The sequence below is a fragment of the Armigeres subalbatus genome, unplaced genomic scaffold (assembly GCF_024139115.2).
Source record: "Armigeres subalbatus isolate Guangzhou_Male unplaced genomic scaffold, GZ_Asu_2 Contig638, whole genome shotgun sequence".
In the NCBI taxonomy this organism is placed as follows: domain Eukaryota; kingdom Metazoa; phylum Arthropoda; class Insecta; order Diptera; family Culicidae; genus Armigeres; species Armigeres subalbatus.
In genome coordinates this window covers 56,029-65,889 of record NW_026943411.1, presented here as the reverse complement: position 1 = coordinate 65,889, position 9,861 = coordinate 56,029, and the positions used below count along the sequence as shown (strand labels likewise).

At 39.5% G+C, this 9,861-nt stretch overlaps 1 protein-coding gene across 5 annotated transcripts; it reads left to right on the top strand.

Annotated features, from left to right (window-relative positions):
- Positions 1-2,163: 2,163 nt before the first annotated feature.
- LOC134204527 (uncharacterized) lies at positions 2,164-7,730 on the top strand. 5 transcript variants are annotated; one of them, XM_062679343.1, is made up of 9 exons: positions 2,164-2,538; positions 2,598-2,843; positions 2,940-3,175; positions 3,236-3,471; positions 3,783-3,976; positions 4,036-4,333; positions 4,389-4,714; positions 5,910-6,161; positions 6,702-7,730. In XM_062679343.1, exons 7-9 carry the CDS (start codon positions 4,516-4,518, stop codon positions 7,718-7,720), a joined length of 1,470 nt encoding a protein of 489 aa, XP_062535327.1. In that variant the 5' UTR covers positions 2,164-2,538; positions 2,598-2,843; positions 2,940-3,175; positions 3,236-3,471; positions 3,783-3,976; positions 4,036-4,333; positions 4,389-4,515; the 3' UTR covers positions 7,721-7,730. The 5 variants fall into 5 exon arrangements, with proteins under 5 accessions (XP_062535327.1, XP_062535328.1, XP_062535325.1 ...); XM_062679344.1 differs by having other exon boundaries at positions 2,903-3,175; positions 4,396-4,714; XM_062679341.1 differs by having other exon boundaries at positions 2,903-3,175.
- Positions 7,731-9,861: the final 2,131 nt, after the last annotated feature.

The following is a 9,861-nucleotide window of genomic DNA, read 5'->3' as shown; positions in this document are numbered from 1 at the left end:
TAAGTACCAATAGTTTGTGTACAATACTGAAAGAACAGTGGTTTTTGAAAAATTCAGTTCCAGAAATCATCATTACGGATAATGCGAGTTGCTTCGTGTCGAAAGATTTCAAAGCTCTCATAGATCAATACCAAATCGTGCATTGGTTAAACTCACGGTATCATTCGCAAGCCAATCCCGTAGAGAGAGTAAACCGCACCATCAATGCTGCAATCCGAACATATGTGAAAGAAGACCAACGTTTATGGGATACAAGAGCTACGGAAATTGAAATGGTCATAAACACTAGTGTCCACTCATCGACAGGTTTCACACCGTACTTTGTGACCCATGGTCACGAACTCTCCGAAGTCGGAACCGATCACCGACTTAACCGCCACCAACAATCACTCAGCGAGGCAGAATTAGTTGAACGCCGGAAGATTCAATTCTCTCGGATCTACGACCTGGTGAGCCAAAATCTCAAAAAGTCCCACGATACGTCTCGCCACAGTTATAACTTGCGTCATCGTAACTTTGCATCGGCGTTTCAGCCCGGTCAGCTTATTTATCATCGAAATATGAAGCAGTCGAATGCCGGGGAGCGGTATAACGCTAAATATGGTCCTCAGTATCTTCCGTGTCGAGTCAAAACGAAAATAGGCACTTCCTCTTATCTGTTGGAGTCACTGGAATTTATTACTCTCGGTACATGGCCAGCAGCTGCACTGCAGCCCGGCTGCTCTAACGTATATTCGCTCTGCTGCACCAAACACGTTTTGGCAATAACCTTCAATCACGTCACTGTCCCCATTCATCATCGTCGCATTTTTTCCGGTTTGTACACTGTTGGTGCCTTTTTCCATGTTGGAATAATAGTTTCAACTTTTGCTGTGTGCGGTCTCTAAAAATATAGAACAACCAATTTATTAAAATATACTTACCTGGAAAATTAATTTATCCGCATCCTTCATTGCATTGCCGTATTAATTGCATTCTCATCGTTGTCATAATCTGTCAGTTCATCGGATCAGACATCGAACGTCATCAGTAAATTTGACAGGACAGGGAGCACGCAAGCCGCAAGGTGTGCTTATTTTGAATGTCAGTACGCAGCCATATGGTTACCAATGCTTTATGCACGGTAAATGTAGACAAAGCAATTCCACGCTATTTCTGTGTTTTCCTTGAATCTCGAGGAAGTTTCAAGAAAGACGTTTTGGAGTAGCTAGGTCTATTATTACAAGGAAATGATCTCGATCCGGTTAAAAAATAACAGGAATCGATGATATATTTTCTGTCATTAGATTAGGGGCCCCAAAAAAATAGTTTGTAGTTTAGTGAATAATTAGGGATGGTTGGAAATAAGGAGTGAATGAGAAGAATGACAGTATAAATTAAATGAACGATGGTGAATGGAATGAGTGTTTGAAAATGATTGAGATAAATGTGTCACTGGAATAAGAGAATTGAATGAATGAGTATTTTACCCAACAAGATACCGTAGGGTAGTAAAATAATAAAAGGAGGATGAACGACACAATGAATTTGATCTCCTCAAATAAAGCATATGGCGATATTCCAAGCGGTTTAGCAATGTTTCTCGATCTGTAATCTAATCTCTCGTTGACTGGTAGAGCATTTAATCTGACGCAACTGACAGAATTGGACAGGCTCACTCCATTGAGTTACTCAATTCGTGGAAAAGAGTTCCTCTGCTTGCAATGAAAAATCAATTCACCAATTGTATTAATGGAGCAGTAGTCGCATGTACGTTAACCGTTTCTTTTTGAAAAATTACAGTATCTCTTAGACTATTTAGATGAATGGTGCGATGGTGGTGATAAGACCCTTTCCCCCGGTGACGGGAAGATTGTAACCAGTCACTTTCCCAGGTTACAATTTATAGCCTTAAACACTTGGTCAATTTGGCTCACCAAAAAGATTGTTTTTTATATGTAATATAGTAAGAAAATGTCTAAATGTATAAAGTATGTTAAGGCTCCGTGTTTTCATTTTCGAGTGAACGTTTTTTGAATACTTAATAGCCCTTGGCTGACGTAGAAGTTGAGTAGTAGATTAATGTTCAAATAGAATGTATATATTATGTTTTTGTTTTCTTTCGTTAAGATTTGAATTTAAATGTTCGTCTCGTCAGCCATGGTCCAATGCACCGAATGAACTCAACGAAAGAAATGACGTTTGAGCGGTGCGCTGTTTACAAAAATGAACGGCTCATTTTCTTGCACTTTTTTGTACTGAAGAAAAGAAAAGCAGCCATATTGAAATTTGGAAATAGTCGTGATTCTTCTCCGTTCTGCCGTTTCCGTCGCGTATGTTTCTAATAATTCCGGGTATACTTCCGTGTTCCGCCTCAAATAATATTCCGTGCACAACTGTCCCAGATCTGTTAGATTCTGCTCTGCTTCTGTAGTTTATATTTCGATTGATTTTGCCATCTCCGTCGCGTATGTTTTTCTGTAGTTCCGCGTCATTATTGTCCGATACCAATCATTGTTTATGGACCATTGCTCCTGATCCGTTCGAGGCTACATCCGGGTAAGTGTTTATGATTTGCTGACCTATTTTATGTTAAATTTGTGTTTCAAACTTTTCAGTTTTCCTAAATTGAGTTTTGTGTGCCAGGGGCCGTACACCTTTCCCAACATCTTCGGCGATATACCATACGTTCGTGCCGTTCCCCGGGTCTCTGTAACAGGCAGATTCGACCAGTAAAGTCAAGGTGTCACACTTCCAACTTTCCGAGTGATCCGTTTTCTGGCAGCTTTACCGTTGGAGATTGCGCTGCTTTGCCGTCTGAGTCATCCCTTTGTGCCATTTTTACCGTTGGATGCCGCTTCCGAGTATGTTCTATTGATTTTCTAACATATTTTATGTTTAATTTGTGTTTAACACTTTTCAGTTACTCGCTATTTCCCTAATTGTGTTGTGTGTTCCAGTTGCCGTACACATTTTCGAACAGCGTCAGTGATATACCGTACCATCCCCAGATTTCTGCAGCAGGCAGAACCGCTTAGAAGAAGAAGAAGAAGTACACCTAATCAGTAAAGCCAAAGTGCTCTTCCAACTTCTCGAGAAATTCGTTTTCTGGCAGATTCGCCATTGGATTGATTGAGTTTATTGCGCTGGTTTGCCATCCAAGTCATCGCGTTTTACCGTTGGATTACGCTTCCGAGTAAGTTCGATTGATTTGCTAACATGTTTTTATGTTTAATTTGCGAATACTACTTTTTAGTTACTTGCGCTTTCGCAAATTGAGTTTTGTGGACCAGCTGCCGTACACCGTACGCGTTGGCGATATACCATACGCTGATACCATTCCCCAAGTACACCTGACCTGTAGAGTTGAAGTCAAACTTTCCGGATGATCCGTTCTCTGACCGTTTCACCGTTGGATTCTTTGAGCTGACTGAGCTGTTTTGCCGTCCGGGTCATCCGTTTCTGCGATTTTATTCGTTGGAGTAAAACCGAGTAAGTTCTATTGATTTGCTAACATGTTTTAGTTGTTTTATTCGTGACTAGTTGACCCAGCAGACATCCTACATGCAAAATTTGTTAGTTTGCCTGATCAATTTTCAAGTTATGCAGAAATTTGTGTTTGATTTGTATGGAAGTCCTCTTTACTACAGGGGTGAGGGGTCTCGAATCATTCTAAAAATCTTCCCCGGCACTGAAAACCTTTGCATACAAATTTTAACACTGATCGGTTCAGTAGTTTCCAAGTCTTTAAGGGTCAGACAGACAGAAATTCATTTTTATGTATATAGATTACTACTTTTCAGCTATTCGCGCTTTCCCAAATTGAGTTGAGTGCCCCAGCTGTCGTGCACCTTCCCTAACAGTGTAGGCGATATACTATACCTTGGTGCCACCTCTGTAGAACCGACCAGAGGTAGCAGAAGAACACCTGACCGGCGATCGCGATCTTTTCCAGCTTATCGAGCCAACCGTTTTTTTTTGGCAGTGCCACTTTCTGGTAAGTTTTATTGTTTTTCTAACATATTTTGTGTTTAATTTATGATTGAAACTTTTTAGCCACTTTTCTAAGTTTTGTACACCAGCTGCCTACACCAACCCTAACATCGTTGACGATATACATAACGTGGGGCCATCCTCCAGGTCATTGTAGCAAGTAGAATCGAGCAGAGGAAGAAGCCCTCTAGAATCGAAGTCCTCGTACATTCCGAGTCACTTGGTTTCCGGCAGTGTTGCTCTTGACTTGTGTGTGCTGAGTTTCTGCTCGGCTTGAATTTGATTATCTAGATCTGAATAACCTATGTGCATTTTTTCCGACGTATTTTTGTGTTTTGATAGTAAGCTCCTGCAAAATCTGGTAAGTTGATTTGTAGATGATTGATTGTATTGTAACAAATAAACTTTTATTTTAGTTTTCAGCTGCAAATCTGCCTATGACTGAAATCCACCGAAACTAAATAGGATTGTGACCAAGTTATATACAGAGAAAAAAGATAATTCCGCCTACTCCCGATTCCAAAAAATATTGACATCGCAAGAATGACTAAAAAATGTGTTGTACCTGGATGTGGAGCAAATCATAAAACAGATGGGGCTGAGTTTTTCCGATTTGCAACGGTCCTAGCCTCTATCCCAGTACTATCTGCCCAGCGATCGCAAAAATGGATTCAGGCTTTAGGATTTCGATCACAGTATAATACAAATAATAAAGTTATATGCAATAAGCATTTTGTTCTTGGTAAGTACATTTCATTTAATCTATATAAATTGTTTTTTTTTTCGTATCTGCATAACTTGTAATGGATGGATGCTTCATTCCTTCAGCAATTTTATGTTCAATTTGTGGAGTATAATTTCCGACGGGTTTATTTTTTCATAAGAAAATCACAAATGCAATAGTGAAAATCGTATGAAACTAAACATTAGATTTTTATGAAAATTTCGCATGGGCAGTTCACAACGCTCATTCTTGTCTACTATACAGGACATCGTCAGCATTCTCAATAAAATAGCGTACAAATGAGTTGTTTTATTTAGAAAACTATTGAATTTTACATTACAAGAACAATCGTTCCATAACATTACTCACAAGTCTGATTGAGAAACAGAGCATGCTCAGTTTTATTTTCACCATCCAGTGCAGTGTACGGCCGCTAATTGTAAGCCAGCCTAATCTTTATGGGAAACCCAGCCAAGATAAGCCTGATATGCGGTTTTTTTTTATGTCACAGCTTGTCTGTACTGCTGTAGTCTGAAAAAACTGACGTATACGTCTTTTTCCAAAAATGGTATTTACGACTAGTACTCCTCAACAGTGATGGGAAATGTAAAAAAAATGTCATGGGGTTGCTATTACTAATTTGCTAATAACTTTTTTCAAAAGTTGTTTACAATTCGGATTTTTGTATTAACATGTACTGCCGTTCTACGCATAATTGTCCCATGTACATAGGAAATCCCAGCAAACATGGGACAAATATGCGTATGACGGCAGTGTAATGCTTAAAGGATCCTACAACTTTGCCAAACAGGTCATTATTCTAAATATACAGTGTGAGGCATGATAACGAATTTAAAAAAATGTCACGGAATGTCATGACATTAATGTCATTTGACACTAATTCGGCTCTCACGCCGCCAATTTCAGTTTTAGAGCAATGACCTATTAGAAAAAGTTTTAGTATCCTTTGAGTGCTTTATGTTTATATATTACATACGATTGTAAATTACTTGTAAAAAAAGTTATTAACAAATTAGTCCCATGACATCGATATGACATTTCCCGTCACTGCTCCTCAAACCCTTTAACAGAAAAATGAAAAACATGTATGTTGTAATTTGGCGCATACGTCACTTTTCCAGTTTACGACAGAGTAGTTACCCAATGCTTGTTTGTATATCTACGATGTTACGTATAATATTATTCCACACAGGAAAACCCTCCAAAATCACCGATGTGCAGAGTGTCGATTGGATTCCCTCTGTTGCCATGCCAGTCCTTGTTGCAAATACATATGTTCCTCCTGACGACATTGAAAATTCATATCAGAGCAATCGTGCCGGTATGCAAAATCCTGGTACTGCCATCGACATTTGTTACTCCAATAACACACATGATCTCTGCAATGATTTGAATCATCAGCCAACTGAGATTGGTAACAGCAGTCAATCAAATTCATCACAAGGTACCTATATATTAAATAAAAAGCAGAAAAAAAACACTTGTGCTTATTCTGCGTCTTGAATGACTCGATAATTGTCGATTTCGACACGTCTCACGTGAGACGACCGTGTAATTCAAATGGGAGTTATCGACAATTGTCGCTTCATTCGAAACGCTTCACCTCATGCGAGACTCAGAATAAGCACAACTTCTCAATAAGACACTAAACATTGGAAGCTGATAGAGTTCTCCAAATGAATAAAAGTATGCGTGATTCCGCTGTACTCCTCTCGAAGTGTTTGTGACGTTTTTTCTGCAACTTGGTTACCATCCACTTTTGATTTATAAATTCTCGCCTTGGAAAACTCAATTCAGCTTAAATTGTTTGTTGGGTTAAAACTTTTGATGTTTTGCAAGACTAAGAACATTAGTAGACCTTAAAAAAGCTATAATGACGATTCGAAATCAATGGAATCAAAAAAATAAAGTGTCTATCTCCCAGTATGCAAATTTTAAATAGAAAAATTCAATCATATAATCTAATCATATATTTATGTTTCAGAGCCGTTGAACGCTGGACCAGTGGCATGTCACTGCAAAACAAACGGAACACGCCTAGAAATGGAAATTTTGCGTCTGCAAAAAACTGTGGATAATCTTCGAAATCAACTTCTCAAAGAACGCCGAGGATTGACATGGCTTACGTGTGATGACATGTGCAACAGATATACCGGGATAAGCCAGCTGAGTACTCTTGAACGACTGTATAGATTCGTGGAACCCGCGTTGTTCGTACCGGTAAACAGTCAATTATCGAAAGATGAACTATTCGTACTAACACTTCGAAAGTTACGTCGAAATACGCCTTTCAGCGAACTAGCTGACGAATATTCAATTTGCCCAAATACTGCATCAAAGTTCTTTCATCGCACAATTTTCATCCTATTTGATAATCTCAAATGGTCTGTATCTATCCTCCCGAAAAGTGTTGCTCTAAGGCATAATCCTCTTATTTTTCAACGATATTTCGGTAGAAGGAGAATTTTCGTTATAGATTGTTTTGAAGTATCATCAGAAACACCAATCCAGACAAGAGCTGCGATTGCGCACCATAGCTCATATAAATCGCGTCACACAACCAAGTTCCTAATTGCAATGAATAGTAACGGGAGCGTAGCGTTCATATCACAAGCCTATGGAGGACGATGCTCCGATCGTTTTATTGCAAAAGACTGCGGATTTCTAGACATACTCGAACAAGACGATGTAGTCCTAGCGGACAAGGGATTTGACATTAAAGATATGATTGCTTCGAAAGGAGCAATTTTAAACATTCCTACCTTTCTACGAAAAGATGTACAAATGAATCCTCTAAATATGGAGCAGGACAAACAAATAACATGTTTGAGGGCGCATGTTGAACGACTAATTGGTGTTCTTAAATCTAAATATACATATTTGAAAGGACCTATCACAGTAAACGCACTAAGGAGAGCCGAGAATAATCAAAACTCGATAGATATTATTGTACAACTTACATGTGCTCTGATTAATTTTAATCCGTCTATAATAAAGTTTTAAAAGCAAAGAAAAAAACACCGTAAGGCACTGATGTTTTTATTATATAGTAAGATAGTCATGACATCCGATTTTTTATGCACTACTTTCTGAACTATTCTGAGTCAAAGGTAAGGTCGAAACTCCCTGTGTCGCTCTGTTGAGCATGCAGTTCCCGACGGTAGAGCTCATGGATTGTTTGCTCTTGCTCTAGCTAGCTCTTGAGCAAACTGTAACATATTAACACGCCGAATACCGTGATCAGAAAAGCATGTGAACTGAATTTTTAAACAGCTGGTTCTCAGGCGTCTTTTGACCGATTTTCACAATTCTTTTACGGAATTTCATATAGTTTCACAGTACTAGCGAGTTATGTTTCTAGGGATGCTCAATTTTTCCCTAGTGGGGCGTGAGTAAGGATGTTTTTTTTTAAATATGGTGGATTTTGATTTACATGACATTTTTCACTGTGAACAACACATACAGGTCCAAAAAATGTTTTATAACACTATTCTAGCATTGACTAAACTATGTTTGAACGATATTTTTCTTCTGGACATCCCTAGCGGCTCCAAAATGACCCCTATACTGATGAAAGATAATATGCAAATGTTGACGAAGAAAACTACGGAAACCGGTGCTAATGGAAACCCTTCATGCCCATGCAAGTCTGTAGAATCCATGCGTACAATATTCCACATAGTTTCGCTCAAACCGGATGTTCTAGGTTCTCCAAACTGTTCTGGAGTTTGGATCAATTGGTCTACCAGCTCAACTGCGCTCGATAGCTATCTGAAAGCGACCAGCCGTGTCCACACAAGTCCGTAGAGCGCTCGCGTATGAATTGTAACTCAGTTATATCCCAACCAGATGTTCTAGGTTCTCCAAACTGTTCTGGAGTTTGGATCAATTCGTCTTTCAGGTCAACTGCGCTCGAAAGCCGTCTGAAAGTGACCAATCATATCCATACAAGCCGGCAGAGTTTTCACGTATGATTAGCAATTCGGTTATATCCCAAGCAGATGTTCTAGGTTCTCCAAACTGTTCAGGAGATTGGATCATTTCGTCTTTCAGGTCAACTGCGCTTGATAGCCGTCTGAAAGTGACCAGTCATGTCTATACAATTCCGTAGATCCCTCGCGTATGTTTTGCAACTCGGTTATATCCCAACGAGATGTTCTAAGTTCTCCAAACTGTTCTGGAGTTTAGATCAATTGGTCTACCAGGTCAACTGCGCTCGATAGCTATCTGAAAGTGACCAGTCATATCCATACAAGTCCGTAGAGCCTTGCGTATGATTTGCAACTCAGTTATATCCCAACCAGATGTTCTAGGTTCTCCAAACTGTTCTGGAGTTTGGATCAATTTGTCTTTCAGGTCAACTGCGCTCGAAAGCCAACTGAAAGTGACCAATCATATCCATACAAGCCGGCAGAGTTTTCACGTATGGTTTGCAATTCGGTTATATCCCAAGCAGATGTTCTAGGTTCTCCAAACTGTTCTGGAGTTTGGATCAATTCGTCTACCAGGTCAACTGCGCTCGTTAGCCGTCGGAAAGTGACCAGTCATGTCCATACAATTCCGTAGATCCTTCGCGTATGATTTGCAACTCGGTTATATCCCAACGAGATGTTCTAAGTTCTCCAAACTGTTCTGGAGTTTAGATCAATTGGTCTACCAGATCAACTGCGCTCGATAGCTTTCTGAAAGTGACCAGTCATATCCAGACAAGTCCGTAGAGCCCTTGCGTATGATTTGTAACTCAGTTATATCACAGACAAACAGACGTAACACTAGAGAAATGACCATCGACCATGGCTTCAACGATCAATTTGAATTTGATTGATTGGGCGTTTCACAAATAGAGGCGCCAGCGTCGTAATCCTTCGCGTTTGACTTTTCACTCCAGCGCATTCTGGTGACAATGTCATACGAAACACTGTTTCGTGTAACATGCTCGCAAGATGGAGATAGAGAAGTTGGGCGATGGATTTTTCAGAAAAATGTTCAAGCTGTTACGTCTGTTTGGCTGTGGTTATATCCTAACCAGATGTTCTAGGTTCTTCAAACTGTTCTGGAGTTTTTTGGATCAATTCGTCTTTCAGGCCCTCCCAGATGCTGTAATAGATATAATTAAATGCATATTGAAGCTTTGAGTACTGAAA

What these genes read in the sequence shown, in the direction of transcription:
- LOC134204527 (XM_062679343.1), top strand. Translation starts at nt 4,516, where the DNA reads ATGACTAAAAAATGTGTTGTACCTGGATGTGGAGCAAATCATAAAACA. An exon ending in CAATAAGCATTTTGTTCTTG is followed by an intron (nt 4,715 to 5,909) that starts GTAAGTACATTT and finishes TATTCCACACAG; the next exon opens with GAAAACCCTCCAAAATCACC. An exon ending in TCAATCAAATTCATCACAAG is followed by an intron (nt 6,162 to 6,701) that starts GTACCTATATAT and finishes TTTATGTTTCAG; the next exon opens with AGCCGTTGAACGCTGGACCA.